General features: G+C 41.8%; 1 protein-coding gene across 4 annotated transcripts in view; it reads right to left on the reverse strand.

The window, feature by feature from the left end:
• KLHL32 (kelch like family member 32) overlaps positions 1–24,066 on the reverse strand; it is a 216,236-nt gene that overhangs the window by 182,355 nt on the left and 9,815 nt on the right. For all 4 annotated transcript variants that reach the window (XR_009818173.1, XR_009818174.1, XR_009818172.1 and 1 more), the window contains exons 2-3: positions 3,466–3,554; positions 2,226–2,406 (exon numbers count right to left, since the gene is read on the reverse strand). Coding sequence is in view for 1 of the 4 variants with exons in the window: in XM_061989709.1 (XP_061845693.1) it covers positions 2,226–2,406; positions 3,466–3,488 (204 nt within the window). In the remaining 3 variants the exon portion in view is untranslated. The remainder of the gene's footprint in view (positions 1–2,225; positions 2,407–3,465; positions 3,555–24,066) is intronic.

A 24,066-nucleotide genomic window follows, 5' to 3' on the forward strand; every position in this document is an offset into this window, starting at 1 on the left:
TGTCTCCTTTGAGGAAGGGCTGAGGGATGTGGGGCTGTTGAGCCTGGAAAAAAGGCTCAGGGGAGACCTTCTCACTCTCTACAACTACCTGAAAGGAAGCTGGAGCCAGGCTGGGGTGGGTCTGTTCTCCCTAGGAACAAGCAATAGAACAAGAGGAAACAGCCTCAAGTTGCAGCAGGGGAGGTTCAGGCTGGATGTGAGGGGGAATTTCTTTGCTGCAAGGGTTGTGAGGCATTGGCAGGGGCTGCCCAGGGAGGTGCTGGAGTCACTGTCCCTGGAGGGGTTTCAGAGCTGGGTGGATGTTGCCCTGAGGGAAATGGTCTAGTGGTTGGTAGGGCTGGGACAAAGGCTGCACTCCATGAGCTTAAGGGTTTCATCCACCAGAAACCATTCTATGAGTCTATCATTCTGTGATTGGAATCTTATTATCAGATTATTATCAGGACTCCCAGGTCTCTCTCTGCAGAGCTGCTCTTCAGCAGTTAGACCCCAAGCCTGTACTGGTGCATGGTCATTCATAAAATGATAGAATCACAGAATGGTAGAGGTTGGAGTTCATCTAGCCCAATCCTCCTGCCAAAGCAGGTCCCACCTAGATCAGGTCACACGGGAACATGTCCAGGTGAGTTTTGAAGACCTCCTGAGAAGGCGCCTCCACACCCTCCCTGGCCAGTCTGTGCCAGGGCTCTGTCATTCTTTAAGTGCCTTTTAATAGAGAAGATTTATGTAGCAATTAGCTATTTGATCTACTGTAAAACTATTTTGGGGTTTTTTTTCTTTTTCATAGAGAATTAAGCTTTTAATTTGCAGTCACTGTCCAGCAAATACCAAGCAACTCAATTGGAAATGACAGGGTGAGTCACAGTGCCCCAAATCTAAAGGTCATTAAGACATGAAGGTCAAAGCTGATCCTACCACATGCTTGAACACTGGGTACAGCTGCCTGCTCCATAATGTTTCTATGCACAAAGTACAGTGTCCTCTGAAAGGAATGTATGTCACAGGTTGGAGGAATGATATCAAACCCTATTAAAATACTTCCATCAAAGCAAAACAGCAGCCCTGTAGTATATTTATCTTCAACAAGTATATATATCACTTGGTAGAGCTAGAGAGTTCCAAAATCCCTCTCTGTGCACCGAGGTAAGAAGTGGTAAGCAATCAGTGTTACAGCCAGGGCACCATGGTATTGCAATGTTAGCAGCTAAGGCAGCACAATGTCTGCAGCAGTAGAACACATAAGCAAACAGACAAGCTCAAAAAATGAGCAATCATTTGGCTCAACATCATCACAGTGAAAGTAACATCAAGGTTAATGATATTTCTTAAACAGAGAGAATAAATTAAGTCTGAATTCTAAGCAAAAGAGAGAGTGGATCACTATGGCAACAAACAAAAAAGGTCACCATAAAGAAGTTCACAGCTATACAATTACAGTGTGGGCAAAATATGAAATAAACTTGGTTAGACACAACAGACCTTTAAATTAATTTCAGCTTTAGTCTCCGAATAACAACAGGATGACTCAAAACCACCAGTCAACTAAAGAGCTAGAGAGGGTCCAACACTTTGAACAGGTACATTACCAGGAAGGTTATTAGAACTGCTTTTCCTATTAGAAAGCACAGTTTTGTCAGTTACTCCAATTTTAGCACCTGGATTCGATTTTCTGAATTAGATTTCCCAGGAAATATTTTAATCTTTACATTTCAGAAACACTTGTTTCTGAAACTAAGTTTTATTACACAGAGAAAATTACTCTGGCCTCAGCTTTGAGAGTAACCATTCACATCCCTACAAAAACCACCCTCAAGCCAACTGAAACTGCATTCATTAATATCCCAATTCCCACTCCCCATCCTTCCATGCTTTAATCACAACTGTCTCAAATGTCTGGGTTCTACACAAAAAGTATTCAATTTTCTGACTTTACTGAGATTCACAGACAGATGTGCACTGCCTGTATCTACTGAGGCAGGGGTGGAATGAACATTAATGATTAATAATGACTTACAAATTAAGTATGTGCTTAACATTTCTTTCCTATGACACGTATGTGGCTATTTAATATTGTATACTCTACTGAAAGTGCAGTACACCTGAATCTTCTATGGGCTCAAATTTAAAGCTTGTTCAGTATAGTATCTATAACCATCCCTGCCTTGCTCCTGGGGTAATTTTTAATGTTATTATAAGAAGAGAAGAAAGAACCTCTTTGGACTTACTCGGAAGTAGTCACTGCAGGCTGCCAGGACTGCTTTATGTGCATGGAACTTCTGCTCTTCAGCAATAAGGGTGATATCACAAAGTATGCCATCACTTCTTTGTTGGTTCAGGGCTGCTAGGACAGCATCGTTATGGGAGCTGGACTGACAAAGCCTCTGACCTGTCAGCATTTCCTGAACGCTGCAAGGGGAAAGAGGGAAGTTTTTGTCCAAAAAACCCAAAAAGTGGTGGTGGGGAAGTAGGAAACAAGCAGATCTATGATTCTATGATCTTGTCAGGAATTTAGAATGAAGACAAGATTCTTTTGATAATTCTTGGAAACAAAAAAAGTCATGAACCTGGTGAGGCAAAAATGTTTCTATGGTCTAGACATGACAAGTTGAGTATAACAAAGTACCATGGAATCAGATTATATACTCAAATTTTAAAACCTCAACTGTTCTGATATTCATTCACAGCACTGGAATACAGCTGGGAAGCTCACCCTGGAGCAAGTTCCCAGCAGGATCTGGGAGCCCGTGGGGAGAGAGGAGCCCAGGCCAGAGCAGGTTTGCTGTCAGGACTTGTGACAGACCCAGGCTGGAGCAGTCTGTCCCTGAGGGACTGTTCTGCTGTGGGTGACCCACGCTAGGGCAGGGTGTGAGGAGCTGTCCCGTGACAGGCCCCAGGCTGGAGCAGTTCATGAGGAGCTGCAGCCCATGGGAAGGAGCCACACTGGAGAAGTTCATGAGGGACTGTCTGCCATGGGAGGGACTCCACAGTGTGGCAGTGGGAAGTGTGAGGAGGCCTCTCCCTGAGAAGCAGCAGCAGCAAAGTCCATCTGTAATGAACTGACCACAACCCCCATCCCCCATGCCCAGCGCTGCTGGCGGGGAAGGAGGTAGAAATTCAGGAAGAAGGGATGGGAGATGATATTTTAAGGTTTGGGTTTTATTTCTCATTTTCCAAGTCTGTTTGATTGTTCATTAATAAATCAAATCATTTCTCCCCAAGCTGAGTCTGTTTTGCCCATGACACTAATTGCTGAGTGATCCCCCTGTCCTTGACTCACAAACCTCTCGTTATATTTCTTCCTCCTCTGTCCAGTTTAGGAAGGAGAGTGATATTTTGCAGATTATGACATGGATGTGTTTAAAATAATGACCAAAAATAGCAATTTCACTTCTCTACTGTTGCCTGATGCTTTGGTAAACATCATCCTAAACATGAATGACTTCAATATGCTACCAAGTACTATACCTGAGACACCTCTCGGATGGCATCTTTCAGTTTTGCTCTTCAGAATATCGAAGCTTATAGTCTTGTAGAGAAAGCAGCATGCATTGCAGCTAGAAAGAGAGAAAAGAAAGGCACATTAAAATTCAAAGCACACACAGCCTCAGATTTGAAGATCAATACTTTCAGGATGTGTAATCCAAAAGCAACTTTCTTCAATTCCTCTATTGCAGAAAGAGACACCGCACAGATTAAGTGAATATGAAATGTTATTGGCTAGATGGAGTATAACCTTTAAGTGGGTTTTCCTCTGGTGTTTTCTAGAAATTCACACCCTGGCAGCTGAACTTCCTGTCCTTGAGGCACATGTCCTTTCTGCAAGCTCAGGAACACATATTTCATGAAGTTGCAAGAGTTATGAGAGAAATAATGTTCCCCCAAACCACTCAATTTGAAGAGCAGGCCAGAAGCATCTATTGGTGTTTGCTTCTTTCCCTGAATAACATACAGCTGGAAAAATCTTGCATCTCTCTGTCAGTGTAATATCACAGGCTTGTCTAGGGTCTGTTTGCCATACACTTACACTCATGCTTTAACTACATTAACTTTTTCTAAAGGCACAGTTTGGTGGGGGAGAGGTTCACTGTACACTCCAAAAGGCAGCTCCCACTTTCCCCAGAGTAATATTCTTGATTGACTTACCAGTGCTTTGGCCAAGTCCCACTCTCAACCTCAATATAAATAAACTTTCTGGTAAATACAAACAGTACAGTACATAAAAGTGCTATGATCATGTTTACCACCTCTATAGCTTTTTTTAATAAGGTAATTAAGTGGCCACATTAATTAATCTATGCTGCTTAATGAAGAATGAAAGTTGCTTTTGTAACAAAAAGGATAAGGGATGTTGAACAGGTAAGTATTATTCCCTAAAGTCATCAAACTGTTACAGCTATCATATAGATCTCTCAATACCTAGATAAGATGAGAGAACTTTTCCACCTCTGCTGGTTGCCATTGTGTCCCTTTAAAAGCAGTCACCTTTAATACAAAGGGGTTTTTTTTCCCTCCACATTAAAACAATGGCCTTTTCCAGGTTCAAATCAGAGGCTTCCATTGAGATCAATATGTCTGTTTCAATATTGAAACACCACAAACATCCTTTTGTAGTGTTACTCATTAAACAAACCAAAGTACAAATAATCCAGTTCTTTGCTTACACTAATTTGTTCTTCATTTTGCCTCTTAATCTTACACTGACTGGTAGAAAACTCTGAAAAGCCAATATACTCATTTCAAGGGGACTCAGCAATGGAAATGATAGGGCAGAATTAAGCCCCTTAGGCAGTCCCCAGATGGCAAACATGCAACCTGTGAGAAAGGACTATTAATCCTTCTCCTGTTATCCTGAATGACAATTTCTCACTGTACAGACAAAGGGAGAATTCCTACTTGCCAGAGAGGCACAGTGACATCTACCTTCCTGCAAGTGCTGTCACCTGCATCACAGTGATGGAAGGACCACGTAGAATGATCCAAGAGTTTTGAATTTTGGAGCCTGACAACTTTGCTGATCTGGATTTTCTTGAAGACAACACAAAGAGCACTGTTGTGAACTCTGTGTAGATCTCAAGACCTTACTCCAAACCATACAAAGAGTAATGGCCACTCAGCTGAGATACAATTGCGTGTTTAGCTAGGTGAAAAGGAGCTTCCTTCCCTCTCATTCACAAAACCAGCAGCTTCTAAAGTTCAAGCATGATACAGTATGTAGCACAGAAAACTACATCCTGACTAATGAAATGAGCTTTTGAAAACAGGGTTGGATGGCAAAGTGTTAACTGGTTGAACAGCCAGCACAATCAACATATAACATTTTGGCTTTATATATTAGGCATAAAATTAAAAGAATAGTCAGAAAAGGGTACACTGCTTTGGTTGCTTATTTAAATGCTTTGTGTCTTGTTTAACACAGCTCAATGATAATGAAATAGCAGCAAAATGTGAAGAAAAAATATTTTCATATTTTTCCCTCTTTTCCCAAAAGGCTAAAAATGCTGAGCAAGGGGGTGAGGTTACTGACAACTTATGCCAATGATTCAGCTGGAAGCTCAGCCAACTGTTCTGCAATGCTTCCCAGTGATGGTTTCTCAACACTTCACTCTCACCGTCATCGTGGTTTGGAGTTATATTAAAATCGTAGAATTGTTCCAGTTGGATGAAACCTTTAAGCTCATGGAGTGCAGCCTTTGTCCCAGCCCTACCAGCCACTAGACTATTTCCCTCCATGCAACATCCACCCAGCTCTGAGACCCCTCCAGGGACAGTGACTCCAGCACCTCCCTGGGCAGCCCCTGCCAATGCCTCACAACCCTTGCAGCAAAGAAATTCCTCCTCATATCCAGCCTGAACCTCCCCTGGTACAACTTGAGGCTGTTTCCTCTTGTTCTATTGCTTGCTCCTAGGAAGAACAGACCCACCCCAGCCTGGCTACAACTTCCTTTAAGGTAGTTGTAGAGAGTGAGAATCTCCCCTGAGCCTTCTTTTCTCCAGGCTCAACAGCCCCAGATCCCTCAGCCCTTCCTCACATGAGACATGCTCCAAATCCTTTCCTAGCTTGGTAGTTACCTCTGGATCCTCTCCAGCACCTCAATGTCCTTCTTGTAGAGAGGGGCCCAAAACTGGACACAGGATTCAAGGTGCAGCCTCACCAAAGCCGAGTCCAGGGGAATGATCACCTCCCTGCTCCTGCTGACAACACTGTTCCTGATCCAGGCCAGGATGCCCTTGGCCTTCTTGGCCACCTGGGCACACTGCTGGCTTATGTTCAGCTGCTGTCAATCAACAAAGACAATTCACTTTATCTTTCAAGAGACAGAAAAACACAGCACCATATTATGTTAGTGGTTCAGGTGCTGGCAACTAATGAAGCAAACATTTCCTGATCAGCATACCTGCTACTGTACACACCCATATGTGATCTGTGCAACACTTCAGTGCCTGGAATAGGCTTCTAAGTGCAAACTTTGCATTCATCAGTACCAAAAGGAAAGACTTTACTAACAGTTAGCTTGACAGGTATATACAAAAGTTTTAACTATGCCCTTAAACAACCTGAAGTGGCACAAAGAATTGTGGGTTGGACTAGATGACCTTCTAAAGGTCCCTTCCAACCCCTACCATTCAGTGATTCTGTGCAGGAATTCTAGAGCAAAAATCCCACCACAGTTCTCAATATGAACATCCAAATCAAAGGTTTGAACTCTGTTGTTTGAAGAGGCAGTGGCCAGAAGCAACTCACCTCAAATACACAGAACTCCTTGTATCATAAACCAATGCACTACAAATAGAAAACAGTAATATTCAAAGGGGCTTTCATCAAACTTGGACTCATTTTCATGCCACTCTGTAAACAGATCCAGAGGCACCTCAGAACATGGACCTAATTGGGCCCTTGAGTACATATAGACTAATAAGGAGTTTATTTCTATCCCTGTTTTGATCCAGAGTCATCATCATCAAAAATACAAATCAATAAACCAAGCTTCCAATTTCAGCAGGCCACACTCCTTCCCACTTATACCTGCACTGTAGAAACAAGCATTTTTTGTAATGAAAAACTCCCCTGAAAAGAGTAGAGCCCAATTCACATTTTGTAAACGTGAGTGGGAAACTTTCTTCCTCATCTTCTCCAATATGCCAATTTTTTAAGTCAAGAAATGTCCATTTCTCTGGAATTTACAAATTTCTCTGCCTTTTTCAAGGAGGCTCAAAAAACCTGGCCAACAAAAAAAAATGCAATCAACAGTGGAAGCACACAGGAGAAGGGCCAAGACCTGGAGAGAAAAGTGTTCCTTCTAAAACACTAAGGCATATGCTTCTAGAAATTAACAAAATATCCAAATAGTCTTACAGTGACATTATTTTTTTACCAGATAAATCAATCTTTCCTTGACTTCAGCAAGGCTTTTGACACTGTCTCCCACACATCCTCATCAGAAAGCTCAGGCAGTGTGGCTTGGATGAGTGGACAGTGAGGTGGATGGAGAGCTGCTGAATGACAGAGCCCAGAGGGGGGTGATCAATGGCACAGAGTCCAGTTGGAGGCCTGTGGCCAGTGGAGCTCCACAGGGATGGGTTCTGGGGCCAGTCTTGTTCAACATCTTCATCAACCATCTGGATGAGGGGACAGAGTGTACCCTCAGCAAGTTCCCTGCTGGCACCAAACTGGTGCCAGCCTGGGATGCATCAAGAAGAGTGTGGGCAGCAGGTCAAGGGAGGTTCTTCTCCCTCTCTACTTTGCCCTGGTGAGGCCTCATCTGGAGTCCTGTGTCTAGTTCTGGGCTCCTCAGCTCAAGAGGGACAGGGAAGTGCTGGAGAGAGGCCAGCACAGGGCCACCAAGATGATCAGGGGACTGGAACATCTTCCTGATGAGGAAAGGCTGCAGGACCTGGGGCTGTTTAGTCTGGAGAAGAGGAGATTGAGGGGAGATCTTATTAACATTTATAAATATCTAAAGGGTGGGTGTCAGGAGGTTGGGACATCCCTTTTTTCTATAGTAGCTAGCAACAGGACAAGGGGTGATGGGATGAAGCTGGAACACAAAAAGTTCCACTTTAACATAAGGAAAAATTCTTTCACTGTTTCAGTGAGGGAGCCCTGGCACAGGCTGCCCAGGGAGGGTGTGGAGGCTCCTTCCTTGGAGGTCTTCAAGACCCACCTGGACACGTTCCTGTGTGACCTGATCTAGGTGACCCTGCTTCTGCAGGCGGGTTGGACTAGATGATCTCTAAAGGTCCCTCCCAACCCCTACCCTTCTATGATTCTATGATTCCTAATTTTTTGCCAGAAACTGTTTCTCGTCCCACGTGCCAGTGCAATATGCCTCACTTTTTATTTTTAAATCTACATCTCATGTATAATACCATAAAATTGTGTAAATAATTTAACCAATACTGCTCTGATTTTTTTTGGTAATACAGAATCTTTATATAATAAATTCTGACATATTCCTGTAAAAAAATATAATCACAGAATCTCAAGGGCTGGAAGGGACCTGGAAAGCTCATCCAGTGCCACTCCCCTGCCAGAGCAGCACCACCTAGAGTAGGGCACAGGAACTCATCCAGCTGGGTTTGGAATGTGTCCAGAGAAGGAGACTCCACAGCCCATCTGGGCAGCCCCTGCCAGTGCTTCCTCACCTCAACAGGGAAGAAATTCTTCCTTGTGTTTCTTTGGAACCTCTTCTGTTCCAGTTTGTACCCATTGCCCCTTGTCCTATCACTGGCCATCACTGAGAACAGCCTGGCTCCATCCTCCTGACACCCATCCTTTATGTATCTGTAAACATGAATGAGATCACCCTCAGTCTCCTCTTCTCCAAGCTATACCGCTCCTGCTCTCTCAGCCTTTTTATCATAAGGGAGATGCTCCACTCCATTATGTTTGTAGCCCTGTGCTGAACTCTCTTGGCACTAAAAAGCAGCTTTTTTTTTTACTCTCAGGAAACGCTGGAGCAGTCATTCTGCTGCATCCATCACATATCAGGGCTTTGTTGCTTCTCTAATCTAAATCAGCAGCGTAGTTCAAAAAATATTTGTTCAAATATTCATATTTAATAGTATTCAGGAACACAGTATTTCTTCCCTTCATGTTCTTAATTACAATATTGTTTGGTAAATATTTGACAAAGCAGTTTATAGCCTATAAAATGTTGACTGGCAGATGCATGTGTCCTTTTTCACATGTGTCCTTGTATTCAAGTTAGTTTCATCTTGACAAACCAATAACATATTCAAGGTTTACAGACAATTCATGCAAGACATTGAGAGAGCTTCATTTAAACTTTTTCTCATAATTTAGGCAGCTTTTTACTTATATTATTTAGAAATGAACTGCAGGAAAGAAACTATTTTTGTTATTAATTCTTGAAACTACATACCAATAAAATATGGATTGCATTAAGGAAGGTGGGAAATAAATCAGCTGAAATGCAGTCTAGTTTTACTTGAATAACCACAATTTAACCTGAATGCTACAAAAACTCCCATTTTTAGCTCACACATCCAGTTTTACAGAGGAAATTAGGCCATAGTCCAGATCATCACAGAACTAATTCTGTGCATAAACAGGTTCTGTGTTTTAGACTTGGTGCCCAAGAGCCGTTTTTTACCCCTCTAATCATAGAATCACTGAATGGTAGGGTTGGAAGGGACCTTTAGAGATCATCCAGTCCAACCCCCCTGCAGGAGCAGGGTCACCTAGATCAGGTCGCATAGGAACATGTCCAGATGGGTCCTGAAGACCTCCAAGGAGGGAGACTCCACAACCCCTCTGGGCTCCCCCCCTCAGTCTCCTCTTCTCCAGACTAAACAGCCCCAGATCCCGCAGCCTTTCCTCATATGAAAGATGCTCCAGTCCCCTGATCATCTTGGTGGCCCTGTGCTGGCCTCTCTCTAGCACTTCCCTGTCCCTCTTGAGCTGAGGAGCCCAGAACTGGACACAGGACTCCAGATGAGGCCTCACCAGGGCAGAGTATGGGATGCTTGCTTTTTCTTGCAAACTAGCAAAATATATGTTTACAATGGAAACTACAGTCCATGAATAATACCTGAAAACATATAATGTTTCTGCATAATGCAAGCTTACATAAAATAAATACCACTTGGAAGCTTATCAGTAATTCTCACACATATGCTTTCATCAACCTCATCGTGACTCACTTACAGGATGTGACATAAGTATTATTTTTGTTAGTAAGAAAGAAATTAAGTGATTTGAACATTCTGGTTTTAAGTGTGCTCCTATTTCAGACCTAAAATAGTGTTTGATACTAGATTAGTTCTCTCTTCTTTACTAAGACAATTACATCTTAGACAGCAGTTACTGAATTATCCCCCTCCTCACACGGTGTTCATTTCTCTCTCATCCTCTGAGTCCCAGCCTAATTTTAGGGGAAAGAAAGGGGACTATTGCCTATCTAGAAGTCACAAAGCTCAATTGAAATGGACCTGTACAGATTACTTAATCATTTGTTTGGAGAAGAGGAGATTGAGAGGAGATCTTATTAACATTTATAAATATCTAAATGGTGGATGTCAGGAGGTTGGGACATCCCTCTTTTCTATAGTACACAAAAAATTCCACTTAAATATAAGAAAAAACTATTTGACTGTTGAGGTGAGGGAGCCCTGGCACAGGCTGCCCAGAGGGGTTGTGGAGTCTCCTTCCTTGCAGGTCTTCAAGAGCTGCCTGGACACATTCCTATGAGACCCGATTCTAGGTGACCCTGCTTCTGAAGGGGGGTTGGACTAGATGATCTCTAAAGGTCCCTTCCAACCCTACCATTCTATGATTCTATGATTTGTCATTGTCATGGGCCACTACCATTTTATGGAGCTCAGCTTAACACAACATTCAAGAGATACCAGGAGATGCTTTTGTGGACAGAAGAGATCCTTATGGCCCATATGAGAATTCCTTTAAATGACAGGTCAAAAACTTACAGAACAGTTGATGCCTAAATAAGAGTGTAACTGAAAAGCTGCAACACAAAATTTTAGCCAAATGTATTTCAAAGAGGTCACTGCAATCCACACAGCTCTCATACATACATCTCCACTGCAAACCAGCTGTGACATCCCTGCTCTTCTGAGGATCAACATTTGGAGTGAGGCAAGAGAGCAGGCTGCTGAGAACCCCTGAGGATGTCTTCAAGTGGAATGAAGCAGCCACTGCTACACTCCCCACAACAGCCTCTGCTGCTTCAGGTCCACTCCCAGTGTGAGAGACCATCTTGCCTTTCTGGGAAGATCTGATATTCATATCCTAGAATCACAGAATGGTTGGGGTTGGAAAGGACATCTAAAGATCATCCAGTCAAACCCTCCTGCCAAAGCAGGTGCACCTAGATCAAGTCACACAGGAACATGTCCAGGCAGGTTTGAAAACCACCAGAGAAGGAGCCTCCACACCCTCCCTGTGTAGCCTGGGCCAGGGCTCTCTCACCTCACACTGACATAGGTTTCCTTATCTTTCAATAGAACTTGTTGTGTTCCAGCTTCTTTCCATTACCTCTTGTCCTGTCACTGGACACAACAGAAAAGAGTGCTGCCCCAACCTCCTGACACCCAGCCTTTAGATATTTATAAATGTTAATAAGATCCCCCCTCAGTCTCCTCTTCTCCAGACTAAACAGCCCCAGTTCCTGCAGCTTTTCTTCATATGAAAGATGCTCCAGTCCCCTGACCATCTTGGTGGCCCTGTGCTGGCCTCTCTCCAGCACTTCTCTGTCCCTCGTGAGCTGGGGAGCCCAAATCTACTAATAAAAGACATAGTGAGAACGTTTGGGAACTCTGGAGAGCTTTACACTCATACTACTCCAGAAGGCTTTCACCTAGCTAATTACCAATAAAGCTGCTGATCTATTTACCACTAAACCTCACAGAACAGCACTGAATTAGTTAAATATTACTCTACCTAGAAACTCCTAAAGGATGTATGTATGTATGAAATATCCTCTCATTTATTCTCTCCAGTTTTTTTACTTTGAATTGGGAAAGCAACTCTCATTTCATTCATGTAGCTTTTACTTCTTTTCCTAAACTGAGGTTGTCTCACTTGTCACTAATCACTAAACATGATTGTTTTCATTTGTTTTTGTGAGTACAGATCATTTATCATTCCAGTTAGCAATATTTCATTTAGATATATCTATTAGTGTTATTAATTCTGACTCTTGTGTTGGGAAATGGTGAATCAATTCACCAAATCAATAATGAATTACTTTCACTAAATGTGCCATGTGCCAAACTAGATTAGATAGAAAAGTATCTGGTTTAGGTTTTAGTTAAAAAGCAAACAAAAGATTTAAATCAGAAGTACACTACATCTGTTTCCTTCCAGAATGACTTCATAGCAAATCCTGAAGGAGGCTGTCATGGATGCAGAATGAGAACATTAAGATTTACCCATGGCAATTTTCTGCCCTAGTTTAGATGTTTATTCATAGGAGCTTCTGGTTTTGTCTTTAAGGTACTCTGGTTTTTGTAAGTCAGGATAAATTGTCATTTCAAGCTCTACTTTACCTTCTCTCAGAGTAAGAGTCTCTTCAGGAAGAAGGCTATGTGAGCTCACTATTCATAGAAAATAAGTGACAGCATTACCTTCTATTTTTATATCAGAGCTGTGCCAAATTAATTTGTCAAAAGGGAAACACTTAGAAGCAGCTAAAAAAAGCTGGATTGCAAATTTGCTCTTCTGAGTATCTTACCACACTTCTTTCACCTGCCTGGGAGAATCCTTTTTCCATAACATCTTTAAGAACTGGAAGATTTTCCTCACTCTATACAAAAACATTCCAGAATGTCACAGCTGGGAGGAAAACACCACCACTGCCCAACATTGTCAGTGAAACTATATCTCCACAAATCACGTGATTTAGTGCCTTGACATAGTGACTTTCATGAGAAAACATCAGAGTACCAAACAAAAAACCCAGATTTAATGAATATTCCAATCCCAACTAAGTACAAAATTGAAAATCTGGATTGGTTTGGAAAACTAGGAGTCAGACAAAACAATGAAACATCCAGGAAAACCAATAAGAAAGTAAAAACAGAGTAAGACAAAGCAAACTGTTACACTCAGAATTCTGTTTAGTTACAAACCATTTTCTTGTGAGACTTGAAAGGTCATTGTTATCTTCAGGCCATCAGCTACAGCCAATTAGATGCATAAAGTTTATTGTCTGTCCAAATTACCATTGGACTTCACAAATCATTTAGATCTTAAGCCACAGAAACATAAAATGTAACCACAAGGGTAAAGAATGTATGAGCAGAAGCACATATTTATGCATTTTTAGCCTCTTTGTGGCTTTATATTTTCTATGTATCTGAATACATCAGTATTCAGAAGATATTCTCAAGGGCTGGAAGGGACCTGGAAAGCTCATCCAATGCAACCCCCTGCCAGAGCAGGACCACCTAGAGTAGGTCACACAGGAACTCATCCAGCTGGGTTGGAATGTCTCCACACCCTGCCCAGGTAGCCCCTTCCAGTGCTCTCTCACCTCAACAGGGAAGAAACATTCTGAAGAGACATCCAGATCCAAAAAGAAAAAGCCAGGTTTATAGTCTGTGTAACTTAAGGTATATTTTCTGACACTACCATTTGAGCAGGAGGTTGTGGCACTGTACTGATAAAACCACATGCAATCATATAACTCATCACAGTAGCATCATACTCATGAAAGGAAAAATTGGCAGTTTTGGAGTTTGATGACTTTCAAGAACACATTTGTTTCCAGGATGTGTGTATACTGTGTAACAGTTTTATTTGAACAAAGACCAATTTTATCCAACCATAATAACATACTATTGTGCAGTATCAGTTTTAGCTTTTCAAAGCTGGTCACTGTTGCTATCTTTTAAGCTGTGATGCTCATCACTCATTTGGCAAAAGGAGAAAGCTATTCTCACTCATATTGGCAAATACTTGGGTGGGTGTCAGGAGAATGGAGCCAGGCTGTTCTCAGTGATGGACAATGATAGGACAAGGAGCAATGGGGACAACCTGGGACAGAAGAGGTTCCAAAGAAACACAAGGAAAAATTTCTTCCCTGTGGAGGTGAGGGAGCACTGGCAGGGGCTGCCCACATGGGTTGTGGAATCTCCTTCTCTGCAGACATTCAAAAACACCTGGATGAGTTCTTGTGTGACCTACTCTAGGTGGTCCTGCTCTGGCAGGGGGGTTGCACTGGATGAGCTTTGCAGGTCCCTCCCAACCCTTAAGATTCTGCAATTCCTTACAGCCGACCCACGTCATAGTTAGGAAACAGTTGTGAGAAGAGCATTACAACTTGATCCTGCTCTAGCTGAAGATGTCCCTGATCACTGCAGGGCACTGAATGAGATGATCTTTAAAGGTCTCTTCCAACCCAAACTATTCTCTGATTCTATGAAGGTATTATCTCATCTTTCTGAATCTTCAGCAACAAATACATAAAGCACTCTCCAAGTGAAGCATCTAAACCACACACTGAGCCCACAGGGGCAGGGTCAAAGCTCTCTGGCATTTTAGTTTTAAGTCATACTGCTCCTGGCATGAATTTAAATCTTTAGTTACTTTGCCCAAGTATGCTTTCAAGATTTTTCTTCCTGTAGTCTCAAGAAGAGACAGGGTGACTTAATTAGTTTGTAACTGAACTTTGGTTTAGAATTTCATCTGCATTTTCCTTGGATAAATAAAAGATAAACAAAACCCCCACCCTGTTCTTTAAACCTTATCATTTTTCCTTCTGGAAAATTCAACATGTAACAATATGGGGAAGGCTTCTCTAAATGAGGTTGGAATGCTGTACAGTGGAGTACAACAACAATTCAACTAGAGAGATCATAACTATCTCTCCTGCTAACTCTAGAAATGAACACTGAAATGGACACACAAGAGTGAAGTGTGCTCCCAAATGCTGACAACTTTATCAGGGCCTCGCTCAGACATGCCTTGTCTTTTGAATAGTCACAGTCATCAAGGTGCTTTTATTGAACACAACATCATTCTTTACTAGACTAGCAAGAGTAAAAAATAACATGGGCTTGGTTTTGAAACAACTTCAAATCTTTACATGGAGTATTTAGACCAGACAGGAGTATACGCTACTCTAGTGGTCTACAATCTTAGCAGTTACTACACAAATTCATACACTTTATACCTAGAATTGAAACAACCAACCACATTTTCTGCCTAAACCCACAAAGAAATACCAAGTAAAGCATAAGTGAATGCTGGATAGTGGAAGCTTTGCATAACTGAGGTGCCCAGCTGACCAGTTACCTGTCTACACAGTAAATCTCAGGATGGTGCAGTAACTAACAGCATCTCCCGTGAATGAGAATCATAGGGGTTGGAAGTGAGAGAGAAGAGGAGTGGAAGATATGTGGACTATTTATTAATGAAATTTAAAAACCCAGTAGTTACAAATATGTGACTGGGGATCCTTTGTTAAGGTAGACACTGCTAACTTAAAGCATGATTTGTAGACATTGAAAATCTCCAGTCATGTCATGGACTGGACAAGGCACTTAGAATCCTCCTTTATTATAGAGCTGCTGGCTTCTCAACTGCTTTTGGACAGAAAAACATAATTGACATTTAAATCAAACACTAAAAAGTACAGAATTCTGCTCTGGATGAACAGGAGTTGCCTTCCAGCCTGCTGTTACCTAACTGGCTTACCAACTATTCCTCCCCTCTTCAGTGTAAGAAACCAGATACTTGGAAACACCTTTCTGCAAAGGGAGTATCAAAAGCTTTTATTTCTGTCAGCTTTAAGCAAATTGGGCATGGAGTTGTTTATCTTGATAATGAAACAGATTTAGACAAGGCCAAGAGAAAGATGAAGAGTGAAAAAGACAGTGAGGAATAAGCTGGTGATGCAGAGCAGGCGAGACAGCTGCAGTTGTTTTTAGGTTTTCCTCTTTCACAAAAGGGAAGTACAAACAGGGAAGTAGAGCACAATGCTACAAATCAGATGAGCATCTGGGCAAAATAGAGGAGAAATTATCATAGAATCACAGAATGGTAGGGGTTGGAAGGGACCTTTAGAGATCATCCAGTCCAACCCCCTCCTAAAGCAGCTCCACCTAGATCAGGTCACACAGGAACATGTCCAGGTGGGTGTGAAAACCTCCAGAGAAGGAGCCTCCACACCCTCCCTGGGCAGCCTGGGCCAGGGCTCCCTCACCTGAAATAGTAAAGATGGATTTTTCTACAGCACAATCATGGGAAGAAAGGACAGACATCAGCTGGGAATAATTCTAATTATTGGGCAAGAAGGTTGAATGTTCAGGTCAGAAGAGAAGACAGCAAAGAAACAAAGATAACAGAGGCAGAGAAGATCCTGGGCTAAAACCTGCATGTATGCTACCTGATCTAGGTGACCCTGCTTCTGCAGGGGAGTTGGACTAGATGATCTCTAAAGGTCCCTTCCAACCCCTACCATTCTATGTGACACAGAAAGATTTGGAAGAAAGCAACCAAAAGCACCAGTGTGTTAGAGCCCTCTCCATCTAGATTTTAAAAGATAAGTTACAATAACCAAGTTTCACATTTGCTTTTTTTTGGAGAAGCAGCTGCACAACCCTTGCCTTCACTTTCTGCTGACTGTGCAGGATTGTCATTACAAATACCTGACAGTTTACTCAGGCAGCAGAGCTGAGTGCTAATGGTTTCAATCATGCTGCTGTTCCATGCAGTCAGAACAGCTCTTCCAGGTTTGGGTTTGGGATATTTCCATATGCTCTCAAAGTGAAGAATGCTAGAAAAGGCAAAAAGCTAAGTGCTCCAACACCCAAACTGAAGTTACCTATCATCACCCTCCTACACAAAAAGCCAGAAGTATTTCTAATTCTAACAATTCCTAACACCTGAATGATTGATTTTAAAACAACAAACAAAACAAAGTGAAATCCTTCTGACATGGCTTCTGTTTGAAGTCAGTTAGGGGTAATAAGATTAGGAAGCTACAGACAATCCCCCAGGGCCATTTTTCCACAGGTCAGATTATAATGAAACTTCTCAAAGCCTGGCTAATGCCATTCCAAGATAAACTCTTGTATCATAGTGATGCATGTGTTACTCTTGAACTGCAAGCTGCTGTAAGTATAAAATGAGTGTTCACATGTAGCTTTTCATACTATACACTTCTAATTGCCTTAGAAGTTTAAATAGAAATGACAGGACCTGAAGTTAGCCACAACTCTGAAGTAGATCCATCTAATCTAAACCTTTGCCTTACAACAAACTCCAGAGTGATGAAAACACTTCTATGCTGAAAAGCCAGGTTTTATTCAAACATTAAAGATTTCTAGTTTGAAAGTGAAAATCCAAACTCATCAGATGACCACAATAAATAACACTGAATTATAGATACTGGATACTGTTTGGTGATGAAAAGCAGAAGGACAGCAGAGAGAGGGTTGCCCTCCTCCAAGTTTACTCATCATTCAAGTGAAAACATTCCTTCTTCTGTAACTTACAGGCACACATTAACACACATGAAATTCCACCTGAACACATGAAAATACTTTCTGCTGTGAGGATGGTTAAACAGCAACAGATTGCCCAGAGAGGTTACTCAAAACACCCGTGGACAGAGCCATGGACAACCTGCTCTAACTGACCCTGTCTGAATAAGAGGGGTTGACTACATGACCTCAAGAGGTCCCTCCCATCCTAGATTCACTGTGGTACAGCTGAGAAGACTGTATGTATGCAAGCACATATTGGCCCCATATGTCCTATTTATTCCACATTCCAATCTTTTTGAAGAGATTTTATCTGTTAAAAAGAAACAGAAGGTGAAGAAAGGGGAAATTCTATCAAAAGCACACGAACACACATACCTCTTCATCTTTGTTCACGTGTCCTGGTGTGGCACATTTGTGAGTTGCTGTTTTTCCACCGATTGGAACAGATCAGGAATCCTTTGAACTCCTGGCTAGAATTAATACCAATCCAAAGCAAACATACTGAAACACTAACATACTTCTATTGTCATGAGCAAGCCCTTAATTTCCACATTTTTAAAGCATAATAAAACTCAGTAACAATTCTGATGCAACTGCCATTTATGTGAAGTTTGATGATTATTTCACTGGATACACAAAAATAATACTTTGTAAGCAATGTATGTCAACACTGACTTGTATCTGTTCCAGTCAAGTTCAATTGAGACTTAAATTCAGCTGATAATATACAGGAATTTACTGTCATTTCAGACCCTCTGTACTAATTAAGATGTCTCCCTTGGGAGATGAGAAACATAACATAGGATATATACAGCACATCCATCCTTTTCTGCATCAGTGTCTCAAATGGCACTAGACATCAGGAAGCAAGTTGAGCCCTGAATGACTTCTGATAAAAAGGAAAGGCATTTATTTCATGTATAATCATAGAATCATAGAATGGTTGAGGTTGGGAGGGACTTTTAGAGATCATTGACTCCAACGCCCCTGCAGAAGCAGGTCCCACCTAGATCAGGTCACACAGAAACATGTCCAGGCGGGTTTGAAAACCTCCAGAGCAGGAGCCTCCACACCCTCCCTAGGCAGCCTGGGCCAGGGCTCCCTCACTGAAACACTGGCAGTTTTTCCTTACCTTTCAATGGAACTTTTTGTGTTCCAGCTTCTTTCCATTATCCCTTGTCCTGTCACCCACTATAACAGAAAAAAGTGCTGCCCCAACCTCCTGACACCCACCATTTGGATATTTGTCAATATTAATAAGTTCTCCCCTCAGTCTCCTCTTCTCCAGACTAAACAGCCCCAGTTCCCACAGCCTTTCCTCATATGAAAGATGCTCCAGTCCCCTGATCATCTTGGTGGCCCTGTGCTGGCCTCTCTCCAGCACTTCCCTGTCCCTCTTGAGCTGGGGAGCCCAGAACTGGACACAGGACTCCAGATGAGGCCTCACCAGGGCAGAGCAGAGGGGTAGGAGAAAAGTAACTTAACAGTCAGTGAGAGTATTTTTGAAGAAGTTTCAAAAGAACTTCCAAACAATCACAGAATCTGAAGGGCTGGAAGGGACCTCGAAAGCTCATCCAGTCCAACCCCCCTGCCAGAGCAGCGCCACCTAGAGTAGGTCACACAGGAACAATAAAAACATCTTGCACAAATGCCCAACTATCACAGGGTTTTTTGCTTTTAAATACAATGCTTCCAAGAGTCAAAAGTAAAGGGGATAAATGAAAATATTTCAGATAAAAGCCACAATAAGAAGCCTTCTCCAAAGAGAATTCTGCTAAATAGGACAACTGGGAAAGACACAGCAAATACTGAATATTAGGAATTTAAAAATCTGAGTATCCATTCACTTCCACAAAATAACATCATATTCTACTATTTATTCCAGGTCAAAACTTGCTATTTGCAATGTAATAATTTGGTCAAGATCTTCAGTGAGAATTAGACTCAATTAATACTTTAACAGTCTACATTGCTGAGAGTCTCTTTCTTGCAATGTTTCATAGCTTGCTAGTAGAAATGTTGCTGCATATTTGAAGGAAAGCAGTGAAATATTAATGCTAGCTAACTCCTACAGATGCAGCTAGACAAATGATGAAATGCCTAGCTATTGGCAAGCAGTCCTCCAAGAGCACACAGGTGTAAAGCATTCCCACTAGTGAAGAAAGAAGAAATTACATCTTTAAATAGTCAACCACTCACATTTGAATGATCTTCTTGCAATAAAAGGAATGGAGATTCTTACATGGTGGGAACTAACTAATTATTCTCCCTTAATACCCAGGATTTCAGCGTGGAACAGGCCTTTGAGTTTGGATGGGAAGAACTGGGAAAGGGAGTCAGGCAACAAGCAAAGCCACAGCTGGGCAACGTGGGGATAGGTGCAGTCCCTGGAGAAGATTCACTTCACTCAGCACCAAATGAATGGTGTTGGATGTAAAGCCAACTGCACCTTCCTGTTGGTATGATTCAAGGCCATGGTGGGCATCTCTGTCAAAACCACGTTGCCAGGCAGAGAAGGAATTCCAAACCAAAGGAAACCATGAATCACAAACAGAACAACAGTGGTGTATTATTGTTATTATCATAACTCAGAAAGCACTGAAGATTTTCCTAGGTGTGAAAACATCAAAACTCTACAACAGGGCCCTGAAGACATTTCTTTCCCAAGTCTTTTCTCCAGTAACACATTTAAGAACAAAACCATTCTCCCATCCCTAAAAATGTTCTTGAAGTCCTCAGAGAAGTCAAAGATCTGACTAAAATTCGAAGAGCTACAATATTTTTAGCAGTTCAGAGTTTGAAGACTTGCATGGCACAGGTTTTTTTCATTTAGATGTTGGCTGGGTTGGGGTTTTTTTGGTAGTGGAAAAGAATTTACATCAAACAACTCACTTGACTAGACCGTATGCTGTTCATTGCCTCAACTGTGTATTTTACAAGACCTCACATTACCATTGTGAATTATTCAAAACACATTAAATATTACTGGTATCAGCATGATCAGAGATTATCTTCTTAATTATCACTCCTGTTTGAGAGTAAAGCATTTTATTCCAGCTGCTATGGACTTTAAAATAAGCAAAACCAACAACTGCTGACATGAAAGGAATAATTCACAGGGGAATGATGATGAAATGAGCACATCCCTAAGGCTGCACATGGCACCAAGCTGTGTGGAAGTGTTGATCTGCTTGAGGGCAGGGAAGATTTACAGAGAGATCTAGACAGGCTGGATGGCTGGGCCAAGGCCAGTGCCATGAGTTTCAATAAGGACAAGTTGCCAGGTCCTGCCTTGGCCCACAGCAACCCCCAGCAGTGCTACAGGCTTGGGGAGGAGTGGCTGGAAAGCTGCCAGGCACAGAGGGACCTGGCAGTGTTGGTTGGCAGCAGCTGAACATGAGCCAGCAATGTGCCCAGGTGGCCAAGAAAGCCAAGGGCATCCTGGCCTGGATCAGGAACGGTGTTGTCAGCAGGGGCAGGGAGGTGATCATTCCCCTGGACTTGGCTTTGCTGCGGCTGCACCTCGAATCCTGTGTCCAGTTCTGGGCCCCTCTCTACAAGGACACTGAGGTGCTGGAGAGGATCCAGAGGTGGGCTACCAAGCCGGGAAAGGATGTTGCCCCTACATTTGGTTCACAGTAAATACCAGAATTTGTCAGCACTAGTACATCTCTAGAGGATCTGAAGGGACAGCATCACCACTAAAAGCCACTGAACTTCTATATAAAAATTTGACACAGGCTGATTTAGGGAGGAAAATGATAACTCAGTCTCCACCACTAAAGTATTCTTGCAATCAAAATAAGCAGTGATCAGAAAATAAACACACTTTAAGGTAAGAAAAAGCCAATATAAAGTAGTCATGGTGGTTTCCATCCCTGTCACCAAATGTGTCTCCTGGAATCTAACTGCACCTGAAGTTTTTGTTCTAAAGAAAGAATGAAGTTTACAGGTCTGAAGATGACTGAGAGAAGCCTGAAAACATAATCTAATATCAGACTTATTACTTCTAATGGAAAGTGTCTGAATTGATTTAATTACTGATGTCTGGGAACTGACATTCAGTGTTTGAATGCCTGAGACTGACAAAGCTAAAATTAAAAACCAATGAATGATTCAACAAAATGAATCTATTTATCAACGTCTTGTGCTGGGAACAAAGACATACTGGCCCAAAATGTGCTGGTTAGCCTTAAGATGGCCTGAAGCACTCACCCCTCACCCTCTTCAACAAGTAAGCCTACAGATACTGCAAACAGATCCAAGGATTAAGAGGATAATTAAATGACATTTCATTTCTTTCTTTACCAAATGTCACACACACAAAAACCTGGATTTCAGTCAGAGTATTTGCAGGGGACAGACTGCTCCTCACCTTGCCAATGAACTGAGCAGTTGTATTGTACATGTTCCAGCACTCTAAGCACAGACTCATTGCTTCCTTCCACCTTTGGACAGCAACATACTGAATGCAGCCAAGAAGTGCAGGATTGCATCCAGATGACCCCAGTTGCTATAACCAAAAAAGAAAAAGCTGACTTCTAGCTTTGGCCAAGTTCATTCTTTTACCTGGCAACACCACAGTCATCCCTACTTAATCAGAAAACACTTGTTCTGAAATAAATAAAGTGAAAATAGGTTTGAAAGATCTCTCTCTACCCTGCAGCACTTTAACTCTTAGCTCTGGCAGTGTTGCCAGTCAGTGAGCAGACAGAAGCTGTTGCATCATCACCGTGACAAGCTTTGCAGTATGCTCTCACGCCACTCTGGGTTATACTTCAAATGTAAGCTTTTACCTCTGTATGTATACTCACTCAGAGATAACCAAACAAAGGCCAATCTCACCCATTTCCAGAAGAGAAAGAGCACAAACTACAGACTGACTAGTACTAAAAGCTACTCAAGTGTTTATGAAATGCCTTAAATAAGTGCTAGTGGCAACAGAGATCTTCTCTGAGATGATTCAACAGCCAATGCAGCAAAAGTGCCAGGACTCCAGGATTTCCCCAGTTTACCATGAAGTAAGTGTGGGCTTTGAAGTAATTTCTCATAGAGAGAGAATAAAATTTGAATCTGGATGAGAATTTACTAATCTGCAAGTCTTAAAGGATCACCACTTCACCTGCATTCAGCACAGCCAATGAAGAGGCTTGCAGAGACATACAAGTAGCTTCTCAAAGTGTTACCCACACAAAACACTGGAGTAACTAACACTGCTCCTGTACTACTTTGGTCAGAGCTAAGTAGGTACCTCCACACAACACAGTCAACTTGTATGTTCTAATGATACCTTTATAGGGAAGGTTTCACCCCTTCTGTAAAACATCATATCTCCTTTTCCTATCATCATAGTCACAAAACCATTTGATCTATGGTTAGAGTTTTCCAGCCTACTTGCTTCAAGTGGAACCCTACAACCAAGAGATCCTCTGTGAAGAACTCAAGATAGTTTAAGTCAGGTTTTGGCCCCACACAGGAAATAACTAAGAAAAAAGTTCAGCTTTAGGCATGATTTCTATCACCACCACATCCATTTCGAGTCTGAGTCTACCCTTACCTTTTAAGGCTGGAGACCACAGGTGTGGTCACATGAAAACCCCAAAAAGTCGCAAAACAAGTCAATGTAAATTAGCAGCTATTAAAATACTCTGACATTATTCAATCACAAAAAGTATCAGAATATAGTAAATATTGACTATTGATTTTGGTGTCATTTAACACGTACTTAAAGAAAATCCCCTCACAAATCCATCCATCCCTCAGCTGCACCACTGCAAAGAGTCTGCTGATCTGAGTATTACCTACCCATCATTTTGAACAGTAATGTTAGAATGAAAAATGTCAAGAACACAAAATAAGAAGGAAAATAATTTCAATGCAGTATGTAATCTTATGAATTTAAGTACTAAGAGCTTTCTCTGTAGGAAAAGTTTTGTTAGGGAAAGGATTCTTTGCTTTAGCTAACTGCAACCTTGTATGTCACTACAAAATTGTGACACTCAGAAAAGGGTAGGAAACGTTCTTGGAAATACCCTGGAGAGATTCAAAAGCCTTCTAATAGTACTGAATGTAGCAGCTGAAGATGATTTTCACCCTTCTCTGAGGTTGGAGTTGGTTAAAATCATTGTCTTTGGTTTCCTGAGATGTTCTGAAGGCTGAAAACAGGAGAACGTGAAACATTACTGACATTTGTCCCTGGTTTGCAAACAACAGTTTTCAGTATTTGAAAACAATTTGCTGCTTTTGTAAGCAAGCTCTTCTGCCTTTATAAGTCATGAGTAACACCTCAGCTTTTATCTGTTTTCAGATTCTCACAGAACCAGTTTGTTATGATTGCTTTCTCCTACACAAAAGCTGGTCAGGATTTTCAAGTACCCTTCTGTTTATTTATGGCAACCTGCAGTAAAAACATTTGCTTACTCCAATTCAGTGCAAGAATCTGGTGAATAAAAATACTAATTTAATAGTTTTATATACTAAGGGGTAAATAGTAAGTCAACATGTATTTCTTTAGTCAACATATATTCATTACAGGGCAAAGAAACTAATTGCTGCTCTTTGAAGTGACAATGGGTACAAGCCCAGCAGCAACAC

Source organism: Colius striatus, chromosome 2 (genome assembly GCF_028858725.1).
Source record: "Colius striatus isolate bColStr4 chromosome 2, bColStr4.1.hap1, whole genome shotgun sequence".
NCBI lineage: Eukaryota > Metazoa > Chordata > Aves > Coliiformes > Coliidae > Colius > Colius striatus.